Source organism: Mustela lutreola, chromosome 9, assembly GCF_030435805.1.
Source record: "Mustela lutreola isolate mMusLut2 chromosome 9, mMusLut2.pri, whole genome shotgun sequence".
Taxonomy (NCBI): domain Eukaryota; kingdom Metazoa; phylum Chordata; class Mammalia; order Carnivora; family Mustelidae; genus Mustela; species Mustela lutreola.
The window spans coordinates 70900015-70924808 of NC_081298.1; the positions used below are offsets into that span (position 1 = coordinate 70900015).

The 24794-nt window shown below is 40.4% G+C and overlaps 1 protein-coding gene across 2 annotated transcripts in view; it reads left to right on the top strand.

Moving 5' to 3' along the window:
* Positions 1 to 24794, top strand: part of VWA3B (von Willebrand factor A domain containing 3B) — a 242905-nt gene that overhangs the window by 67176 nt on the left and 150935 nt on the right. For both annotated transcript variants that reach the window (XR_009344834.1, XM_059134682.1), the window contains exons 8-9: positions 2651 to 2782; positions 22710 to 22900. Coding sequence is in view for 1 of the 2 variants with exons in the window: in XM_059134682.1 (XP_058990665.1) it covers positions 2651 to 2782; positions 22710 to 22900 (323 nt within the window). In the remaining variant the exon portion in view is untranslated. The remainder of the gene's footprint in view (positions 1 to 2650; positions 2783 to 22709; positions 22901 to 24794) is intronic.

Sequence of the window (24794 nt, forward strand, 5' to 3'; positions counted from 1 at the left end):
GACTGCCAGAGAGGTTCCAAGCAGTGATGGCACACTGAGATTTTCCCACTGGCCCGGGCTGGGAGTGCCTGGTCTTTCTGGGTCGAGAGCACCTGGCTGGCGCCAGTGCACTCCTCTCTCAGGGGAGGGCGCGGGGTGCGACTTGGACTCTGATAGCATGGCAGAGCACTCGTGTGGGGACTGCAAAAAGGTTGTGCTTCTGTTGGCTGGTGAGGCTCCCAGTCCCTCACGGGAGCTGGGCCCCAAGTGCTCTCAGGCGCGCTGCTGGCTCAGGGACCAAGACCTGGTTTCTCTGCTGCACTCTCTCTGGCTCTGCGCCAGGGGTGGCTGTCCTGGGTCTGGGGACTTAAGCCCCTGTCCCTTACACCCTGATTCCTACAATAACACCCCCCACCCCCCCACCCCCCGCGATCCTTTGCTCTTTTTGAGTACTTTCTGCCAGACTCCCGAGTTAATGCTGGCCCCCAGACGCAGGGCACTCTGGTATTGGGGTATTACTTTCCAATGGGTTGCCTCTGGTGGCTCCCTCCCCCTTTTGTTTACCTTCTGGTATTAGTCCGACTTTCCCACTCCGCTTTACCTGCCCACTGGCGTCTTCTGCTCCGATAGAGATCCAGACGTGTATAATTCTGATCTCAGGCTGATTTCGTGGGTGATCGGAGTTCTTTGGAAGGTAATCAGCTCACTGGAGGGTACAGGTTGAAAGGGCACCTCCTCCTACTTCCCCACCATCTTGTCTCCAATCAGCTCACTCCCTCTTAAGATACTATTGGCAAGTCTGAGGAAAATGGAAAGCCTTGACTCATTTGAAACTTTTAGAGAGGATTCTGCTACTTAATACCTCTGTGCTCCAGTAAGCAGCTGGAAGTCAGTTTTGCTTTTGCAGCATTCAGAAAGCCTTGTGGGCTTAAGGTTTTCATTTGGCAGCAGATTGCGGTATTTTGGGAGTTCCAGCATGGAGCTGGGTACCCATCATGTTTCACTCCTCGGGCTATCGATGGCTGTAGAGCCATGATGGCCCTCCATCTCTTTCAGGAATTGTCACTTGCTTCTTTATGAATACAACTTTTAATATTCTCTCTCCACCTGGCCAGCTTCAGGAGGGCCAAATCCCTGGTGTCCCTTTACTTCTTCCCTGCCCTTCTTGACTACATTTGAAAGTCAGAAACTTTGACTATGGTCTGGCCTTGGTCTGTCCTGGTGGCTTAAGGTTAATCACCCTGGGTAGATGAATCTCCGGGGGCAGCCCCCAGACCTGATGATATTCTCTCAGTCTCTGTGGGTCTAGGGTCTCAGGCATCTGTGGACTATCATCATGTAGATGGGCTTGGTAAGTGGGATCTCCGTAGAAGCAAGGGGGGTGCATGTAGAGGGACCCTCTATAACCATCCATTCCTTTTCTAGGACAGCTGTGCAGGGTGGCAGAGTTGGTAGAGTCACACCAACTTGGGTTTGACTCCCTGCTCTGATAGTCATTGACAGTGTGACTTGGATGACTCATTCTGCCTCAGTTTCTGTGTAGCTGTAGAAGGAGGACAAGAGTAGAATTTGCCTGCAGAGCTGTGGCAAAGAGAAAGAGACAGTGTTTAGAAGGCCCAAGCACAATAGCAAGCACAAAGCACGTACCCTCAAAGGTATTTCTCATTGGACAGTTTGGACTAGCTTACTTTAATGATAACGTTGTCCATGTTCTCTGAGCTGACTGTATACAGCTTGTAAAATTGAGTTAGTTGTTTAAGCTTTTTACTGGAAGGGAGTTTTTAAAACTAGAGAATATGTCTACAAAATTCTTGTTACTACAACCATACTAGAAACAACTCTGGAGCAGTGACTATCTGGTAGCCCATTGATGCCTTGAGTAGGACCAGGCCAGTGGCTGGGTCCATGGTTGCCACTGAAAATGGGAGGTATTCTTGTGGCCTCTTAGAATCACCACTGGCCTCATAATGTTGTCAAGATACCACTGCAGGATCCCTTATGTTGTACTTCTGTGCATACCCATTTCCCTCCTGGTCCAACACCCTTCTTAATCTCTGGAAACTACCAATCTGTTAGGGAGGGCCTGGACCTCTTACCCATTGATTGATTGTGAGAATGAGATTAATGTCTATATTAAGGAGCCATATCATTTTGAAAAAAATAGCATACAGCCAAACCTAACCCTTAATTGAGACAGTAGAAATCCAGAAAAGGAGGCCAAAGAATCATTTCTTACACTAGGGGAAAATAAAGACTGTGAAGGTGGTTTTTAGAGAAGTAGGAAATCTCAGCTTAATCAAGAGAGATTAGGAATTATTACTTTCATATACCACTGAATTTCCCTTCCTCACCCTGGCTTTTATTAGGTGATTTTGAATAATTTTATTCTTTATCTTATTTAAGTATTATCAAGAGTTCATCTTAAAATATTATGGCTGCTACAAATATTTACAAAGATTTATTACATTTTAAAATATGGGTTTATGATTTTTTTCAGGTGACAGCACTTCCTTAAGGATTTCAGTTCTGATTCTCAGATTAGTAGGGAAAGTGGAAGTTGATGTTTGAAAATGTTTTAGAAACTTGGCTGGAGTGTAGCAGGCCTCTGGAACTACCAGAGAGTTCTTGGACCTGCCATAGGCACCCACTCACACTGTGTTTCTCCTCCCAGGAGCTGGAGTCAGAGAGGACGTGTTTCTCATTTGGAGGGAGATAGAGGAAGCCTGTAGCACTTTGACTCAGATCCAGAAGCTGGTCACGGAGCCATCCGTGGCTCCGTTCGACGTGGCCACAGTAAACCATGGTGCGTACCGTTTATGTTCATAGTGTAAGAGTCATAACTGTTACCAGTTGGGGATGAAAGGATGTTTCCTGAGGCGTTTTTCCAGAGTTGTGCTGTTTGTATGTGTGTGTGTGTATGTGATGAGAGAGAGAGAGAGAGAGAGAGAGAATCTGTGTGTGTGTGTGTGTGTGTGTGTGATTGTTCAAGAAAAACCAGCTGGACAGGCAGGTGGTAACTGCTAGGGAAAGACACCTCAGTGTACTGGGCTTAGTGTTGACTACAACACGGACGATTGGGGATTTGTAGCCAAGGAGCAGGGTGGGGTTGGTTGATGGAAAATTATTAAGAGGAAACATCAGGGGTAAAGGGGGATTCTTGCTAAACCTACCTGACAGGATCTTTCTGAAGGGAGGTCAGGGTGACCAGATATCACCTGGGGGTGGTGGGCTATGAGGACTTTGATTAGATGTAGAGGGTGGGGGATTCTGGCTAAACTGACTTAACAGGATTTTTGCTAAAATTGGGTGATCCAGAGAAAAACATGGGAATCCAAAGGTGGAGGCCTAGTTGAAAAGAGTATTTCAGAGGAACCTGAGTTTGGAGTGAGAAAGTCCTGGTTGCAAATCCTAACTCCTTCATTAGGCATTGACCTGAATTAATTCCTTTAAGTTTTAGTTTATTTTTCTGCTAAGTAACTATATCCGTCTTGAGGGATTATTAGAAAGATTAAGTAAAATAATATACACTTTGCACCAAGCAGGTATTTGATAAATGTTTGCTGACTCTTTCCCTTTTACAGTTAGAGAGTATACTGATTCTCCTTTCTGAATTCTTAAGTTAGTGCCTATGTAGGGTGCTGGTTTCATTTAGGGCAACTCTAGTAATAATGGTGGTTAGCACTTACAGCACATCCCTTACACGGCAAGCTTTGTGCTAGGCTCTTCACAGTATTCACTCATTTAACCCTTCCTACAATCTTATAAGATAGGTGCTACTATTATCTCCATTTAGGTTAAGTAACTTACTCAAGGCTACAGAACTAGAAATGGTGAAACCAGGATTCAAAACCTAGTTCCTCAGTAAAAGTACCCAAGTCTGGCTTTCACCCTAGACATTCTGATTGAATCCATAAGGTATGTGGTCTGGATATCAAGGGTTTTGAAAGCTCCCCAGGTGATCCTAATGTGCAGCAAAGTTTGGGAACCTTGGCCAGGCTGTATTGCCTCCTGGTACCCTGTCTATATTGCAGAAGTGTCAATGTAGGACGAGAGCAAGGAGCCAGACCAGCTAGGGCAGGGATGTGGTTGAAGGGGAGAATTGGGGAGCAGACATGTGTAGAGAGGGAAGAGTAGGGTAAAGGCATGGGAAACCTTGCCCTGTGCAACCCGATGAATTCCTGGTGACAGTGAATCTTTCCTGTGACTGGCTGTCCAGCTGTGGGTCTAGGGCAGCACAACTGCAGTTGCTTTGCCAGTGCCAGCTCTCTGGGGTCCCCAAGGAGGGGCCTATTAGGCTTGTCCAGAGAGGCTGCTCATTGGTAGTGACACCGTACTCAGTGTGAACCCAAAGCGTCCTCTGTCATCCTGAGAGAATGAAAATGAAGCGGGGGCTTGGGATAAAGTCCCAAGTAGCATCCATGCTAAACAAGAGAGTGGTGATCCTGCTATTCAGGTGTGTCGGGGGTAGTGCAGTGGACTGTATTGTTCCTCCAAAGTTCATGTGTTGAAACTCTAACCCCAAATGTGATTGTATGAGGAAATAGGGCCTTTAAGAGGGATAGTTAAGGTTAAATGAGATCATAAGGGCGGAGCCCTAATCAAGTACGACTAGTGTCCTTATGAGAAGAGGAGGAGACGCCAGAGATCTCTCTCTTTCCACGCATGCACAGAGGAAAAGTTATAGGAGGACACAGTAGGAAGATGACCCTCTACAAGCCAGAAAGAGATGCTTCACCAGAAACCAATCCTGAGGGCACCTTGATCTTGGATTTTCAGTCTCCAGAACTGTGAGAAAATGAATTTATGTTGTTTAAGCCACCCAGTCTATTGTATTTTTGTTGTGGTAGTACAAGTAGACTAATATAGGGAGTATTTAAACTTGGGGTCGTTAGTCTTGAGGATTAAAAGAAGATTTTTAGATACTATTTCTAAAGGAAACAGAAAAGCAGTTGACCTCAGTAATTAATAGAAGGACAGATTACAGTTCCTTTATTTCGGTCTGTATCATTTTTTAAAAATAAATTTATTTATTTATTTATTTATTATTCATTCATTCATTCATTCATTCATTTATTTATTTATTTGACAGAGATCACAAGTAGGCAGAAAGGCAGGCAGAGAGATCGGAAGGGAAGCAGGTTCTCTGCTGAGCAGAGAGCCTGTTGCGGGGCTTGATCCCAGGACCCTGGGATCATGACCTGAGCCAAAGGCAGAGGCTTTAACCCACTTAGCCACCCAGGTGCCCCCCTTTATTCAGTCTAATACACACACACAACACCCAAAACTAAAAATTACACATTTTCAAAAGATGCTTCAAGTGTACTATTTCTATTTTAAAAGGAAAATTTGGGGGTGCTTGGGTGGCTCAGTGGGTTAAAGCCTCTGCCTTAGACTCAGGTCATGATCTCAGGGTCCTGGGATTGAGCCCGACGTTGGGTTCTCTGCTCATTGGGGAGCCTGCTTCCCCCCGACTCTGCCTGCCTCTCTGCCTACTTGTGATCTCTGTCAAATAAATAAATAAAATCTTTAAAAAATTTTTAAAAATTAAAAAAATAAAAAGGAAAATTTGGTCCACTCTTGGATACTCATTGAAACTTCTGTAACCTTGCTTTGGGCTTTGAGACCATGTTTGGAGTGTCTGATCTGCTCCTGTTGCCACCTATAGCACAGCATTATTGAGAGAAAGGAGAATCTGGTTTCTCTGAAGGCATAGCCATTCCCTAACTTCGACTGCTCAAGGCCTGCTAGGTCAAAGGAGATAGCATAGCCATCTGGAGGTGGGTGGGTTAGAATGGAGGTGGTCAGATGGGCTGCCATTGAATATGAAACATTCATGTGAATTAGACAAAGTCTCTCCTATACTGTTAATTGAAATAAGGGCATGATATATTGAAGATGTTTGCTATATACCTAAAGTAACTCCTAAATGACAAAACAGGCCAATAAAGGAGATAAAATGGAACTAAAAATACTCAATCCGAGATCTGTCAGGAGGGGAAAAGAGAGCTAAGAACAAACGGGGCCAATAGAAAACAAATGGCAAGATGATAAATAGAAATGTAACCATACATACATCAAGATGTATCAGTTTGTGCACTTTACATGTTCCTGGTTTACTCTATGTTAGTTATACCTCGGTGCAGGTGTTAATAAAGTAAAAGAGGAGGATGTGGATCGCTCTTGAGATGCTAAGCTGTTCAGAGATATTGGTGTTAATGCATCTGAGCATTCTGTGTTCTTGTGTGTGTGTGAGTGTGACGGGTATGACTTTAAGATGAAAAGATGGCTTTTCTCACAAAACGTTCAAGAATTTGTCCACATTAGAGAGACTTGACCCTTCTTTGGCTAATGCTGCAGCTCATCATTTCAGGAGCTCCTTATTTGTAATAACCTTCACAGCCATTTTTTCTCACTGGAGATAATAAGTCTAATCATGTTGTATAGTCATGCCAAGACTGGACTCTCAATATTTGGTTGTTTCAAAATATCAAACTCGATGTCAGACAACAAGGAAGGGGCTAAAGGCACACTAAAGCCCAACAGACAATTCCAACAGAACACATGGAGAGTGAGACAATACTTCTTTTTATTATCATTGTATTAAACCACCAGACAGGTGTCTCTGTTGTCATAACTTGTGGTGAAAGTACCCAGATTTGGGATTAGAAAGATAGTAATCCTCGCTCTGTCCACTCCTGTGTGACTGTTGGCAAGACATTTATTATCCATGCCTCAGTTTCCTTATTTGCAAAATTAGGGTGACAATGATAATACCTACTCCACAGGGCCATTGGGAAACTTAAATGAGGAAATACATGTAAAACATTTAGAGCTGTGCTATCACACAGTTAAAGTGTAATGATGTCTATTGAAAAGTTAATCCATTTAGTTTTTTTCTTTCATTTATTGAGTGCTTACAATATGTAGTTCTGTGCTAGATGATGAGTATCATGGTAAGTAAAATAGACATGGAATGGTCACTCATAAAGCAACACCTTGTACTATTTCTTACTTGGTGAGATCTGTACATCAAAGTATAATTACCAACTTGAATAGTGTGACTAAGGAAAAGTGTGTGCTCTTGGGATATTTATTTTTTGGGGTCAAGGAATACTTTCCTGAGGAAATGTTACTGGAACTGATATCTGAGGGTTGAGGAGTCAAGTTATTGAGGTGAAGAGGTGGAAGTAAGGGGAAAGTATATAAGTAGGCAACAGAATGGCACTTGCAAAGGTCCTGAGCCAAGGAGTATGGCACTTTAGAAGCTTTGGAAAAGATGAGTGTGAATAGAGCTCAGAGATCAAGTTAGTAGTTGGCCTTTGATGAGTCTAGAGAGTTAGGCAAGCACTAGATCATGCTGGGTCTGTACGTCATCATGTGAGATGGCAGTCCTTAATTTCAGGCCAGGGAGAAACCACTGGAAGATTTTAAGCAAGAAAATGATAAAAACAGGTTTGCATTTAGAAAAAAAAAATCACTTTGAAAAAAAATCACTTTGGCTACTGGGTGGGTTTAAACAGATTAAAAGAAGGAGGCCAAGTGAGGTTGAAGGAAGGGAGTTAAGATGTATAAGTGAGAGGTGATAAGTGGGCAGATCTGAGAGAAGATTCAGATACTGAACTTGGCAGGACTTGGTGGTATGGAAGTTATAGGTGTCAAAGCTAAACTTCTAGGTGGATACCATGCTGGAAGAGAACCAGGTTTGGGGGTAAACACGATGAGGCTTGTTTGCATGTATTAAGACTGAAGCACTCTAGAGAGACCAAACAGAGAAGCAGGAGAGGCAATTGACTCTACAGATCTGCAGTTCAGATAGCTGTGAGTCACACACTATTGGATGAAACAGGCATTCTTGGTGTAAAGACCTGGGCCCATCAAGTGAGAATTCCATGTTTCTGAATCTTTTATTTCAAGAACTTTGGATTCTGATATATACAGATTCTGATATATATGAATTCTCTGTTCTGTACCAGTAATGCCCAATCAATGTAGTAGATGAGTACTATTTTACCAACATGATGACTTAAGATCTGAAAGCAAAGCAGACTAATTTCCAGAGCCCTTGTACATATTTACTTTCTCAAGAATCTGTTTCCCATTTGTTCAAATAGGACTTGCAATCTGGGCAGGGCACAGCTGGTTTCTTATGTAACCAGAAGTAAATCTAACACTTGTCAAAGTGCTCACACTTCCAGCAAGGCAAAAGAGAAAATAATATTTCTTCTCAGAACTGAATTTTTTCCAGCATGCTTTTACACCTCTAATGCTCTTTCTAGTTAAATGAATGTTGATAGGGCTGATTAATAAGCAGCAGGTAATATTGCTAAAAGGGCCAAGATTTTGTCGAACTCAAATATACATTTTCTTATAGGTAGTAACCTTGTATTTTCCACATTAAAAAAAGAAACAGAAAAACATTTTAAGAATATCATGTAATGCTTCCACAAGTCAGAGTTAAGATGCCACTGAAAAACTTCCCCCAAAATGTGGGGGAAGAATTAGTTCATTAGACTCCTGTACTTGTGATGCATTAAATTTAGGAATGATGGCTATTGGAATGTAACACAAACTATGTTGAAATGTCATAGCTAGAATCATGTTATTAAAAAGTGACTGTGGTAAATGAAAATGAAAGTTCAACTTACCAAGATTTGTAGGATGCAGTGAAAATAGTGCTTAGAGAGAAATTTATAACATTAAATGCATAAATTAGAAAAGATATGTCTAAAATCAATAAGCTTCCACCTTAGGAAACTAGAAAAAGAAGAGAAAATTGAATCTAAAATACCCAGAAGAAGAAGAAGAAAAAAAAAAAAAACAATAAAATTCAGAGCAAAAATCAATGAAGTTGAAAACAAATCCCTAGAGAAAATCCAACAAAATCAAAAGTTGGATCTTTGAAAAGACAATAAGCCTCTAGCTAGGCTGACTAAGAAAAAAAGAACACACAAGTTACAAAAATTAAAGAGGAGACATCATCAGAGATCCCATGGATATTGAAAGGATAATAAAGGAATACTATGAAAATTTTATGCCTGCAGATTTGACTGGGTTATTGGCTAAAATGGGTCAATTCCATGAAAGACACAATCTGTCAAAACTTCCACAAGAAGAAACAGACTGTTTGAATAGGCCCATATCTATAAAAGAAATTGAATCAAAATTAATAACCTTTCACACAGAAAGTACAAAGCTCAAAAAGACAATTGTGAAAGCCACTAGACAGATGTGACTCAAGGGGTCCTCAATAAAATGAACAGCTGATTTTTAATCAGATGTTATGGAGGTCAGAAGCAGTGGGATGAAGTATTCAAAGTGGTGAAAGAAAAAGATTGTCAACCAGCGATAGTATATCTGGCAGAACTTCGTATCAAAAAGAAGGAGAAATCAAGACATTCAAGATGAACAAAAACAGATGTTATTGTTAGCACACCTGCCCTACCAGAAAAATATTAAAGGAAGTCCTTCAGGTTGAAATGGTATTAGAGAGTAATTTGAATTCATATGAAGAAATGAAGGACACTGATAACTACATGGGTAAATATAAAAGATGGTATAAATGTGGTTTTTATTTACTATGTTTGTTTTTCTATCTGATTTAAAAGACAATTACGTATATCAATATAGGAATGCCTTAGAGATACTATGAGTTTGGGTCCAGACCACTGCAAGAAAGTGAATATCACAATAATTGAGTCAAGTGAATTGTTTGGTTTCCCAATGCATAAAAAGTTACGTTTATACTCTACTGTAGTCTGTTAAGTGTGTAATAACTTTATGTCTAAAAAATCAATGTACATAACTTATTCAAAAGTTACTTTATTGCTAAAAATTTGCCAACCATCATCTGAGCTTTCAGCAAGTCATACTGATCACAGGTCGTCATACAAATGTAATAATAATAATAATATGGACCCTCAACTCTATGGTCAATTAATCTTCAACAAAACAGGAAAAAATATACAGTGGAAAAAAGACAGTCTCTTCAATAAATGGTGCTGGGAAAACTGGACAGCTATATGTAGAAGAATGAAACTCGACCATTCTCTTACACTGTACACAAAGATTAACTCAAAATGGATAAAAGACCTCAACGTGAGACAGGAATCCATCAGAATCCTGGAGGAGAACATAGGCAGTAATCTCTTCGATATCAGCCACAGCAACTTCTTTCAAGATATGTCTCCAAAGGCAAAGGAAACAAAAGCGAAAATAAACTTCTGGGACTTCATCAAGATCAAAAGCTTCTGCACAGCCAAGGAAACAGTCAAGAAAACAAAGAGGCCACCCACGGAATGGGAGAAAATATTTGCAAATGACAGTACAGACAAAAGGTTGATATCCAGGATCTATAATGAACTCCTCAAACTCAACACACACAAAATAGATAATCATATCAAAAAATGGGCAGAAGATATGAACAGACACTTCTCCAATGAAGACATACAAATGGCTATCAGACACATGAAAAAATGTTCATCATCACTAGCCATCAGGGAGATTCAAATTAAAACCACATTGAGATATCACCTTACACCAGTTAGAATGGCCAAAATTAACAAGACAGGAAACAACATGTGTTGGAGGGGATGTGGAGAAAGGGGAACCCTCTTACACTGTTGGTGGGAATGCAAGTTGGTGCAGCGTCTTTGGAGAACAGTGTGGAGATTCCTCAAGAAATTAAAAATAGAACTTCCCCATGACCCTGCCATTGCACTCCTGGGTATTTACCCCAAAGATACAGATGCCGTGAAAAGAAGGGCCATCTGAACCCCAATGTTTATAGCAGCAATGGCCATGGTTGCCAAACTGTGGAACGAACCAAGATGCCCTTCAATGGACGAATGGATAAGGAAGATGTGGTCCATATACACTATGGAGTATTATGCCTCCATCAGAAAGGATGAATACTCAACTTTGTTAGCAACATGGACAGGACTGGAAGAGATTATGCTGAGTGAAATAAGTCAAGCCGACAGAGTCAATTATCATATGGTTTCACTTACTTGTGGAGCATAACAAATAGCATGGAGGACATGGGGAGTTAGAGAGGAGAAGGGAGTTGAGGTAAATTGGAAGGGGAGGTGAACCATGAGAGACTATGGACTCTGAAAAACAATCTGAGGGGTTTGAAGTGGGGGGGGGGTGGGAGGTTGGGGTACCAGGTGGTGGGTATTATAGAGGGCACGGATTGCATGGATCACTGGCTATGGTGAAAAAATAATGAATACTGTTATGCTGAAAATAAATAAATTAAAAAAAAAGAATAACAAAACAGTTTAGATGTCATGAAAGTGGAAGATTAGGAGTGCAGTTAAGCTTAGTAATGATATTTTTGATTCATATGCTATTTCCTAGGCTAGACAATATTTTTAATTTCTCACAGTCTTGAACCTTAATCCTTGAAGGGTAATTCAAGTTTTAGAGCTTACATACTGCAGTTTGTTTGGAGGGGCAATTTGCCATTGACTTGCCTCTGGGTTCTTTTGTATTCTTCCAGCTGGGGGACTTAAAGGCGGCCATTTATTAACTCCAGGTCTACATATGGCCACTGAAACAACTGGGTTTCAATCAAATCTTTTAAAAATCCAAACAACCAGTTTTTATGCTGTTGATCAGATTTATTTAAGGCATCAGTTGCTTCTGTTCTAACTGGGTAACTGAACAACTTCTCTTTCCTTCTTTCTTTCTCTTTCTCTCTGTGAGAGTTTCCCTTTGGAATAGCAGAAAGAGGATAGCATTCTAGTACCAACTCTTCCCCCTCTATCGGATGCTTGACAAGTTTTTTAACCTCTCAGACCTCCATGTTCTCATCTGTAAATAGAGAAAAAAAAACACTTCACGGATTTGTTTGGAACATTAAATAAGAGATATGTGACCTTTGACACACATTTGGTATACAATAAATGTGAATTTCTTCCCTGTTTAAAAAAATGTAATAATAATAAAAAAGTTTAAAATATTATTGAGAATTACCAAAATGTGACAGAGAGATATGAAATGAGCAAATGCTGTTGGAATAATGGTGCTGATAGACTTGTTCAATGCAAAGTAGCCCATACCTTCAATTTGTAAAACACATGGTATTTGAGAAGTGCGATAAAATGTATGCCTATGATAGGGATGTTATAGGGATGTAGTGTATACCTTGATGACTATAGCTAATGCTGCTATATGATATATAGAAAATTTGTTAAGATGGTAAATCCTGAGACTCCCCTCTAGCAAGAAGGAATTTTTTTCTTTTTTTTCTTATTTTTATGGTATTTGTATGAGAACCTATCTGTTGTATTAGTTGAAACTATTATGGTAATCATTTCACAATATATAAAAACCAAACCATCATGCTATATGCCTTAAACTTAAACAGTGATATATGTTAATTATTTCTCAATAAAACTGGAAAAATGTGAAAAGATAATCCACAGAATAGGAGAAAATATTTGCAAATCATGTCTGATAAGAATCTAGTATCCAGAAGACATAAAGAACTCTTAGAGTTCAATAGAAAAAAGACCAATAACCGAATTGAAAAATAGACAAGTTTTAAACAGAAATTTCCCCAAAGAAGATACACAAATGGCCAAGAAGCATATGAAAAGATGCTATGAGAGAAATGTAAATAAAAATCACAGTGAGATAACACTTCACACCCACAAGGGGGGCTATAATAAGAGAGACAGACAATAGCAAGTGTTGACAAGATATGGAGAAGATGGAACACTTATATGTTGCTGGTGGGAATATAAAATGGTGCACCCACTTTGAAAAGTCTGGCAATTCTTCAAATGTTAAAATAGAGTTAGCCTATGTCCCAGCAATTCCACTCCTAGTTATAAACTCAAGGGAATTGAGAACATATGTTCACAACATTTTCCAGAATAGGTCACATGTTAGGCCCCAATATTATTGATACAGTCCAGAAGACTGAAATCATGTCATACATCTTTTCCATCCACAGTGGTATGAAAATAGAAATATCTCAAGAGAAAAGTCTTCAAAGAATGCAAAAACGTGGAGGCTAAATAACATGCTACTAAACAATAAATGGTTTCAACCAAAAAGTCAAAAAGAGAAATAAAAAATACATGGAGACAAATGACAATGAAAACACAGTGGTTCAAAATCTTTGGAATGCAGCAAAAGCTATTCAAAGAGGGAAGATTATACAGGCCCACAGGCCCACCTCAAGAAGCAAGAAAAATCTCAAGCTAACCTTACATGTAAAGGAGCCAGAAAAAGAAGAACAAACAAAGCCCAAAGCCAGGAGAAATAAGGACATAATAAAAATTCAAACAGAAATAAATGAAGTAGGGACTTAAAAAAACAACAGAGCAAAGAAACCAACTTGTTCTTTGAAAAGATCAAAAAAATTGATAAGCCTTTTAGCTAAACTCACCAAAAAAAGAAGAGAGAATTCAAATAAATAAAATCAGGAATGATGGGAGAAATTCTAAACAATACCACAGAAATATAACAAATTGGGCAACCTAGAAGAAATGAATAAATTCCTAGGAACATATATCTTTGTAAAACTGAAGCAGGAAAAATAGAAAACTTGAACAGATCAATTACCAGCAATGAAATTGAATCAGTAATTAAAAAAAAAAATTCCAACAAACAAAAGTCCAGGACCAGATGGCTTCACAGGTGAAATCTACCAAACATTTAAAGGAAGGTTAATACCTTTCTTTCTCAAAGTATCCAAAAAATAGAAAAAGAAGGCAACCCTCCAAACTGATTCTCCAAGGCCAACATTACTCTGATACCAAAACCAAATAAAGACACCACTAAAAAAGAAAACCAAAGGCCAATATCTTTGATGAACATAGATGCAGAAATCCTCAGCCAAATATTAGCAAACTAGATCCAACAATCCATTAAGAAAATCCATTAAGAAAATCAGTCACCGTGTTCAGGTGGGATTCATTCCAGTGAGGCAGCAGTGGTTCAGTATTCATAAATTGGTTAATGTGATGTATCACATTAACAAGAAAGGATAAATAACATATGCTTATCTCCTTAGATTAAGGAAAAGCATTTGACATAGTACAATGTCCATTTATAATAAAATTCTCAACAAAGTAGATGTAGAGGGATCATATGTCAACAAAAGAAAGGCTGTATATGAAAAACTCATAGCCTACTCAATGATGAAAAATTGACAGCTTTTCTTCTAAGATCAGGAACAAGAAAAAGATGTCTACTCTCACCACTTTTATTCAACCTAGTACTGGAAGTCCTAGTCACACATATTAGACAAGGGAAAAAAACATCCAAAATTGGTGAGGAAGAAGTAAAGCTTTCACCATTTGTAGATGACATGATACCATATAGAGAAAATCCTAAAGAGTCCATCAAAAAACTGCTAGAACTGATAAATGAATTCAGTGAATTTACAGTATGTAAAATTAACATACAGATCTATTGCATTTCTATACACTAATAGTGAAGTAGAAGAATAAGAAAACAATTGCATTATGATTGTAACAAAAAGAATAAACTTAATTAAGGAGATGGGAGAGCTATAATCTGAAAACTATAAAACATTGACAAAAGAAATCGAAGACAATGCAAACAAAAAGGTAGTCTGTGCTCATGGGTTAGAAGAACCAGTATTATTAAAATGTCCATACTATCCAAAGTAATCTAGACACTTAAAGCAGTCTCTATCAAAATACCAACATTTTTCACAGAACAAATAATTCTAAAATTTGTTTGGAGCCAAAAAAGATCCCAAATATACAAAGCAGTCTTGAAAAAGAACAACCACCCTGGAGGTATCACAATCCCAGATTTCAAGACCTATTACAAAGCTATACTAATCAAAACAATGTGATACTCCCCCAAAACAAACACAGTGATCAATGGAACAGAATAGAAAGTCCAGAAATAAACCCATGCTTTTATGGTCAGTTAATTTACAACAAAGGAAGCAAGAATATATAGTGAGAAGAAGATAATCTCTTCAACAAATGGTGTTGGGAATACTGGGCAGCTATGTGCAAAACAATGAAACTGGATCACTGTCTTATACCATACACACAAATAAACCTAAAGTGAATTAAGGACCAAATGTGAGACCTGAAGCCATGAAACTCCTGGAAGGAAACATAGGCAGTAATTTCTTTGACATCGACTAGAAACATTTTTCTAGATATGTCTTTTCTGGCAAGGGAAACAAAAGCAAAATTAAATTATTGGACTATGCTAAAATAAAAAAGTTTTTGCACAGTGGAGGAAACCATCAACAAAAGGGGAACCAACCTACTGAGTGAGAAAAGATATTTTGAAATGATACATCTGATTAAGGGGTTAATATAAAAAATATATAAAGAATTTATACAACTCAACACATAAAAAAAAATCCAATTTAAAAATGGACAGAGGACCTGAAGATATTTTTCCAAAGAAGATATACAAAGGGCCCACAGACACAGGAAAGATGCCTAACACCAGTAATCATCAGGGAAATGCAAAGTAAAACCACAGTGAAATATTACTTTGCACTTGACAGAATGGTTAGAATAAAAAAGGCAGGAAATAACAAGAGGATGTTAAAACAAAAAACAAACAAAAAAGGAATCCTTGTGCACTGTTGGTGGAGATGCAAATTGTACAACCATTGTGGAAAACAGTATGGAGGTTCCTCAAAAAATTAAAAACAGTACTGCTGTATAATCCAATAATTCCACTGCTGTGTATTTATCCAAGAAAACTAATTCAAAAATATACATGCCCCCTTTGTTTATTACAGCATTATTTTCAATAGTCAAGATATGGAAGAGACCCAAATGTCCATCAATGGATGAAAGGCTAAAGAAGACATGGTGTATATAACAATGGAATATTAGCCATAAAAAATAATGAAATCTTGCCATTTGCAACAATATGAATTGGCTTAGATTGTTTAGTGCTGAGTGAAGTCAGTCAGTAAGAGAAAGACATATGTCATATAATTTTACTCATATATGAAACTTAAATAAAACAAAGGAAAAAAGAGGCAGACAAAAGCTGACTGGTGATTGCTAGAAAGGAGATTGGGGTGGGCGTAGGTGAAACACCTAAAGGGAATTAAGAATACAGTTATCTTGGTGAACAACTATATAAAATAGTTGAATCCTATTGAAACTTGAAACTCCTGTAATACCATATATTATACTTTGAATTTTAAGAAGTCCTTAAAAAGGCATAGGTTCACACAAAAACTAGTACATAAATGTGCATAGCATCATAATAGCCAAAAAACAAAAAAGTGGAAACAAATTTTCATTAAACTGATTAATAAATAAGCAAATGCAGTCTATCCCTACAGTGGAATATTATGCAGCCATAATAAGTTATGTGGCATGGATACATGTGACAGCACAGATTAACTTTGAAAGCATTATGTTATTTGAAACAAACCAGACCTAAAAGGCCATACATAGTGTGTAGGTTGCTGTTTACATGAAGGGTCCAGAACAGACAAATCCATAGAGTAAACTCATGGTAGGGAGAGGGTAAGGGAAATGGGGAGTGACTTCTTTTTTTTTTTTTTTTTTAAGATCACAAGTAGGCAGAGAAATAGAGAGGAGGAAGCAGGCTCCCTGCTGAGCAGACAGCCCGATGCAGGGCTTGATCCCAGGACCCTGGGATCATGACCTGAGCTGAAGGCAGAGGCTTTAACCCACTGAGCTACCCAGGCGCCCCTGGGGAGTGACTTCTAATGAGCATAGGGTTTCTTTCTGGGGTGAGGAAGATGTGTTGGAATTAAATTACAACCATGTAAATAAACTAAAAACCACTTAACTGTGTACTTAAAAAAAAAATATTTATTTATATGACTGACAGAGATCACAAGTGGGCAGAGAGGCAGGCAGAGGGAGAGGGGGAAGCAGAGAGCCCGATGCAGAGCTCGATCCCAGGACCCTGAGATCATGACCTGAACCAAAGGCAGAGGCTTAACCCACTGAGCCACCCAGGTGCCCCTCAACTATATTCTTTAAAAGTGTAGTTGCATAGTATATGAATTATATCTCAAAAAACAAGTTTTTAAAGAATACATGAAATAAATAGGCTGACAATTTACCCCCCCCCCCCCAAACCCTGGCATTGGTGATGCAGGATCAAAAAAGTGGCACTATTTTAATTTCCCTATGGAAGCAGATTCAGATTTCTCTGTTGGCTTCATCCCAGTATCCACACACTGCTCTGTGGTTCTCATTATCACTACCATGTGACCCTCATGTTCTCAATCTAAAGTTTCCAAACTCTGCCAATCAGTCCCCTTCTCATTTTTTAATCTTGATATTCCACTTTATCCCAAGCATCTTGAATTGGTTTATCTTGCCACGTCATGCTATTTTTAAAGAAATAGTTGCCAGAGGTATAATTTGTTGCTTATGTCACGGATCCTTGACTATTTAGAGTTTATTTTAAATACTGTTGGAGATGAAGACACACTACAGTGTGGTTTTTGCAGTTCTTCTCTTGGAGTGCGTGCTCTGCCAGTGGTTTCTTCTCAGCCTCCGTGCAGGTCTGTTCCAGACTGACTGTTGCTCCTTATTTCTCAGCAGCCAGTTGCAGACCCTGGAGTTTAAACTTTCTACCTGCAGCTGCCTCATTCACAGCCCACCTGTAAAGCAAGTATTTTTCTCAGTTTCGTTTTTTCAGAATTAGGCAGAAGAGAAAGTAAGAGGAATGTGGAATGGTGTCCTTGAGATGTTAGCTCCTCTCCCACCTCCTGTCCACTGCTGGTGCTTTTTGGTCTTTATGTCTGCCTTTGCTCAATTTCCTTTCCCTCCTCCTTTCCCCCACTGAGGATTGTAGGAATTAGGGACACTCAGGGTTGAAATCATTTTTCCACTGGTTGACAAACAAGTTGGGTGAACCATGGAGCTCTTTTCCACAGAGATTTTGCTTTGATTTTTACCTGCATTAAAGAGAGAAGTAAAAATCACTTAATGGTATTCCAGGGCCTAGAATTCATCCAAATTCTTTCCCATTATATGCTAGTCCACTCAGGACTGACTCTACAACTGGCTATTTGACTTAGTGCCATATTAGAGATGTGACTTCAGTCATGTCACTACATCTTGTTCCTCAGCCCTCATGTGTATAACCCTTGGATCACTCAAGAGAACAGTTACCCAAACCTGCCAGCAGGTCAGTTCTGTCGAATTTGGTGGGTTACCATTCTCTCCCTCTGCCTCCCCTTTTCCCCTTTCTAGCTCCTGTGCAGTGCCGGGTAAATATGCTCAGCACATGGTGCTTTCACAACTGTAGATGAACAGCCAATATCTGTCAGTCAGCAAGTACAGTGAGCAAAGTGTATGACTGCCGAGAGACAGGGTGCTCTCCTGAGCCATGCTGTAAACACGTCTTCTCGGTGCCCACCCCAGTGGGCTTCACTGTCTCACCTGCAGACAACCCTAGGCCCAACAGTTGCTGTCTGCTGACACGTGGCTGTCACTTGTCCTAACAGTTGCCACTTCTCTCTCTACCAGCTATCCTTAAATCATTCCTTTCTTCCTTCCTCCCCCACCTTCTTTCCCCCTCTCCCCCCCTGCCTCCCCTTTCCTCCCTTTCCTTCCCTTCCCTTCTTTCTTCCCTCCCTGCCCCCCCCCCCCCCCGTCCTCTCTTCCTTCCCTCCCACGCCCCATCCCCCGTCCTTCCCTTGTTTCATTGGACACCACTTTTGGCTTCTTCTGAATCTTTCCTTTTCAACTACTTCACAGCATCCTTTGCCATGTCACTTCCCATGGGGTAGCCAAGTGTTGGCTTAGTGTCTCATGACACTCACAATGACAGGGAGGTTGGAAAATGTGTACCAAACTGTGGTCTGTCAGATAGAAGCCCTCCCAAATGTTTTATATAGAAAGGTTCTAGGACTATAGAACTTTAGGAAATAATATTTATGCCTCTACCTATGGTGAGTCCCACTGCTGATTCCTCAGACAAGTCCTGTGAAAAAGAACCTGTTGAAACTATTTTCAGCCTCCTCAAATTTTTTGCTAAGAAACCATCTTTCTGACTAAGAGCCACTGACATGTAGGAGAAGCAAGGTTCGTGGACCACAGTGTAAGAAACATTGAACTTGATGCTCTCTGAGGTTGGTTCCAGATCTAGAGCTCTAATTTATTCATTAGCTGATGGTCCTCTTGAGAGACTCATGGATATAACATGGCAGGAATGTGGTGCTGGACAAACAATCTTCAATGGAGGAGATGACTGTATTAATCAAGGTTCTTCAGAGAAACAGAATCAACAGGGGGTGTGTGTGTGTGTGTGTGTGTGTGTGTGTGAGTGTGTGAGTGTGAATGCAAAGAGAAAGAGGTTGAGACAGAGATGGATATATTTAAGGAACTGGCTCACATGAGTTTGGAAACTCCCAAGTCCAAACTCTGCAGGACACACCAACCTGCCTTCATAAGCTGGTGTTGTGTTTCAGGTCCCAAGGCAGTTTGCTGTCAGAATTCTCTCTTTTTCAGAGGACTTCAGTCTTTTTCCTATTAAAGGCCTTCAAGTGAATGGAGGAGGCTGTATCATGATATGGAGGGTAATCTGTTTTACCCAAAGTCTACTGATTTAAATGTTCTCTCACCTAAAAATACCTTCACAGAAATATCTAGAACAGTCTTTGACCAAATATCTGGGTACTGTGGCCCAGCCAAGTCCACACATTAGATTAACTATCGCCATGGGAAGGGCAGTTATGGTTATAAGTCCTTGGTGGCCATGAGCCGCTAGGGAACGACACCTTAAGGGGAGGAGTAGGCACAGATAAACAGTGCCCAATTTGTCTTTTTGCTATGGCCCTGGCTATAGCAGTGATGTTTCAAAAGCATTTGCCAGTAGGTCTTGCGCATTAAAACATGTTTTGAGATTGACAAGTAGGATGGAGACAACCAGACACATTAATTCTGTGGCACAGAGGTGATCTGCTGTGTGCTTCTCTTGCGAGTAACTGAGAGAAAATATTTAGCAGTCTCTCACGTGGTGTAGGATGAGCTGAGTTCTCATTTCAGTGGTAAAGGAAGGTATTATACTAGGCTCTGTGGGTGAGGATTTATGTAACACTTTTAATTAAGATAACTCTAGGGGAATGGAAAGAACTCTTTAGTAAGTGACTCTAATGAGTGAATAACTCTTTTCCCCTCAGCACCTGGGGAACACAAGGCTCAGCCACTAATTGGTGTAATTAGCGCTGCAAGTGGGCAGATTTCCCCCCTTTTCTCCTTTCTTCAGCTTTGGAGCACCTAGGCTCTTTGTTTTTGCATGCTTTGCTGCCCCTCCTTTATTAAGTTCAGGTTGCTGTGGGGTTTTCCTTGATTCCCCTTTTCAGAGAGTAATTGGGAGCTTCAATCATGCCCCCAGGATGACTGTACTTGCCTGGTCCTGGGTGAAGCTAGGAGTCAAAAGTTAGTCTCTGGTTCTTTAAAATCCCTTGTTAGAATTGGCTTGATGTGTTTTTAGGAAGTCCTTTTGTGGTAAGCTTGAATTTATCATTGAGAAAAGGCTCTTGACTTTTTAAAAGAAGGCAACCCCAAAGCAGAGCAGAAACATATGCTAATTTGTGTGTTGCTATGGATATAATTGAATGAAAATTTTATTTCAGACTACACCTGCTAATCAGAAACAAGGGAGGAGAATAAAGTAGGAAGAGGAGTCAAAGGCTTAGAATGTAATTAACAATAATTGAGGGAAAATAGTCACTCAAAGGGTTTTTCCAAGGAGGCTGATCCCACTGACAAAAATGGCTCTCTTCTCTTTGCTGTTTCCCTGTGATGCAGGAGAACCTCAGGGATCAGAAACTCTGGGGAGCCTCTGATTTGAGCTCCCTGTATAGGGAAAGAAGAGGCTTTGTGCATCACACAGAAACCAACTGCTGGTAACTAGGGACAGTGCACAAAGGGGTTTTTGATGCCAGGATGGCTTAAAGTTCAAAAGCCAAAACCAAGCTTCTTTCAGAAGTCCTAGCTCTAGTTGGTCTGAGTGTATTATTTAAAAGGTGTTCTATTAAAATCTGAGGATATGGTTCACATGTAGCCTAACTTGGCAAATCCTTTACATACAGTTGAGAAATGGTTGACTCTAAAGTGTTTTATTTCTTGAAATCCTATTCTGATTTTATATACCCTTATATATAATAATAGACAAGTATGGGTAGTGTTTTTGTTTCCCTGATATGGAGTGCTCTTTTTTTTTTTTTTTTTTTTTTTTTGTTAAAAGTATAATTGAACTTGAATCTGTATGTGGTAGAGGCATAACTGATGGGATCACCAAATCATAATTTAGAAAGCTCTTTCCCTATTGCTGTAGTTGCAAAGCTTGGTTGCACATTATAATCACCCAGGAAGCTTTGAAAAATTTCAATATCCACACCATTAAAAAAAAATGGGTAGGGCCCAGGCATCGGTATTTTAAAAATTCGGAGAATTCCAGCATGCAGGGTTGAGAACAACTTATCTAAGTGGAAATGAACTTTGTAGGTCTGGTGGACCTAGTATGTAGTGGTACGTTGTTTTAAAAAAAAAACCCATCTCTTTGCCCAGCACCCTCTGCTCGTCGTCCTGGAGCTCTGCTGGTCTCAGTGGGACTAAAAGCTCAGGGTCTTTTCTGCCTTCCTTCCAGTGGCATTCAGATAAATGTTCGCCAGTCCACTCACTGCAGTAAAAAAGCTCTGATTTCCAGATTCTGTAAATACTCCAGCATGGTCAATTTTACCCTACCAGTGTGCTACCATGGAGCATAGGGTTAGGAGGAATGGTGTGTAGTGCGGTGCAAGCCCACTCTAGACACCAGTGCCTCCTTCTCAACTTTAGATTTGCTCACCCCTTCTTCTGTGCCCACCCCCAGATACTCCTTTAGGTGGCACTAGTGGTTTGAGGCAATGAATACTTTTCTGTTACATGGTGTTCTGCTCAGCTAACAGAGCACCTCCCCCCCCTACTTAAAGAGTATAGATGACCTTTGGAAAACACCAAGGGAAGGCGTAGAAGGCTGGGACTATTTGGACAATTATCATTCTGGTTGTACCTGTGAGCCTGTCTACGGTAAGTTATAGATATAGCTCTAGGTGCTCGAGCTGACTATAGGAGGTTACTGAGCCTGCTGAGTTGAGGGCCAGGCTCTAAATCAGAATAAATTCACAAAAGCTGACAGCAGAGCTCCTGGAAGGCAGCCTGCCAGCCTTCTCTGTGATGGACTTCTACCTCAACACAAGTTACATGCCCCTAATTCTCATCCCCACTCACCACAAAGCACTTTCACATGACTTTTCTCATTGAATCCTTTCAACACACTTAGGAAGGCCAAGCAGACACTATCTTCAATCTGCAGGTGGAGAATTCTGCTGAAACTCAGAGAGGTTAAGTGCTGTGACTCACCTAGGTTTGAGCAACTTAGCCAAGTCATAAGTGGTGGAGTCATGACTTGAACCCAAAACTTCTGACCCCAAGTTTAATGCTCTCCTGACACATGGCCTTGGTCTGTTAGCCATCTCCTCAGACACATGGGGTAAGGCAACTTAGGTAGAGAAGGAAGTAGGATGAAAAGCAGCAGATTCCTGCGTTCTGGTCTTGTGAACTAATTCTTTGCCAGTCCTGATTTGGAAAGCATGCTTCTGGAAATGAATGTGATCTGACAAAGAACATGTTCCAGTTCAGTAAATACTAAGTTGAGGGTGCAGTACAAATGACTTCTAGAATATGAACTGCACTGATGAACTGTAATTCCAAAACTATCAGGAACAACCTCTGTTGAGAACGAGTCAAACTTAGAGGACACCTGGGACTCCAAGAAGTGGCTTCAGAAATATGGCTTGAAAGCCCAGAAGCTGACCTTTTATGATGTCCTTGCTGACTGCTGCTTCCGCCATGCTGATGGAGTCATTGATGTGAAAGCCAAACCAGAGGATGAGTCCGTGCAGACCAGTGCGGTGAGTGAAGTGAACTGCTGGGCCGGGCTATGGCTTCTCTTGATGTTCTGGCTAGGGAAGGCCTCCCTCAGATCAGAACCCGGGGCAAGACCAAGGTGAGAGCATGGAAGGAAACCAGCTTGGTTTCCCTGAAGGAAGATACCCTTGTGTTTCCCATCTTGCACATCTCTGAATGGTACGTGGGGGGTGTGGAGAATATAAGTGGATTATAAAGTAATCATACATAAACCAGGAGCTGGGTTCTTAGGAGTTCAGGCATTATGAGTCTCAGAATTATTCAGCCTTTACAAAGGAGAAGCCCTCTTTTCCCCCATATTGAATGGAAGAGAGAAACTGGTGGTGAAGACGCCTGAAGCAGGCATCTCTATGGTCCTCTTGGATTGTTACTTTCTTAAAGATGCATTAGTCTCTTGACTATGGGCAGCATATTGTGGATTCCCAGTAAATATAAGAGATTATAGCACTGGAAAGGTGTATATTTAAAACTTTTGAAAGGTATAGTTCCATTGTGTCAATAGGTCTGAAAGGAATAACAGCTTCTCAAAGTGCCGAACTCTGGCTCACAACTGAAGGATAATGAACGAGTGGCTCCTAAAACTTTAGCACACATGAGTCAATGGGTTTGAGGTGGGGCCCAGATGCTGCCGAGGCTGCTGGTCCAGAGGCCATACTTGGAGAAACACTGATGTGTAGACAGACTCAGAAAACTATCAAATGTTTAGGATTATGGAAAGATGAGAAGGTACCATACTATGAAACAAAATCAGAATAAAGTGATATTCTGTTTCTAAAACTGAAGGAACATTCTTTTAGAGGGTAATAAAGGCCCAGGTCCACATTATGAAGGGAAAACCCAAGTGTGAGCAACAGAGAACAGGCTGCTGGAGAGGAAATCAAGGTCCTCAGATACACAGTCACTTATGTGTTATCCGAAGCTCCAATTCAGTGTCACCACTGAGATGTTTGTCGGTCCTACAGAGGTTTCTTTGCCACCCCTTAGACTGGCTGGCTGATGGGCTCAATAAGTCTTCCTGAGGAAACGCCTTTCCTTGGGGGCTCCATCAGCCGCACCTGCAGTGTTTTAATGCTCTTGTTGCCATGTGTTTACAATGAACTACAAGGAGGACAGTGTAAAAACTGGATGAGAAAAATGCAGAACTGGGGCACTTGGGAGGCCCAGTTGGTTAAGTGTCCGACTCTTGATTTCGACTCACGTCATGATTTCCATGTCGTGAGACTGAGCCCAGCAATGGACTCCACTCTGAGTATGGAGCCTGCTTAAGATTCTCTCTCTCCCTCTGCCACTTGCATTCTCTGACTCTCTCAAAAAAATAAATGTATAAAAAGGAAATGAAAAGAAAAAGAAAAACGCAAAATTGACGGAAGAGTTGTTTCCTGGCTTGTAGACCAGGATGCGGAGTAATTGCCATGTTGCAGGAAATCTCATTTGTGGATTTCCTCCCCCAGCACAGTTTTCTGATTTTGTAGTCATTATTCAGTAATGTTATTAGTTCAGGAAATTGTATGTAAGTAGATTTTCACTTTTAAAATACAATACATTAGGCCCTGAATATTTACAAATACCAGTGCCTGTCAGTTGAAACCTAGCTTACCGCAAGCTGGTGATGTTGTGTCATGTTCAAGCCTGTTCAAGCCTGTTCAAGCCTGTATCTAAGACTGGTTTCTCCTTATTCTTTCTTGGCAATTTTGAATGAAATCTTACAGGGATGGTTTTCAGAGTCTGGCTTATAAATGAGGAATTTTACCTCAAATTTCTTTTGCTAAAAAATAATAGAGAAGTAGAAGTTGAGAAGTGTACAGAACAGCTGTCTTCATTCACAGACATTGATGAATAAGGGAAAGTTTTATTTTCAGTATTTGGGGCTACATATCT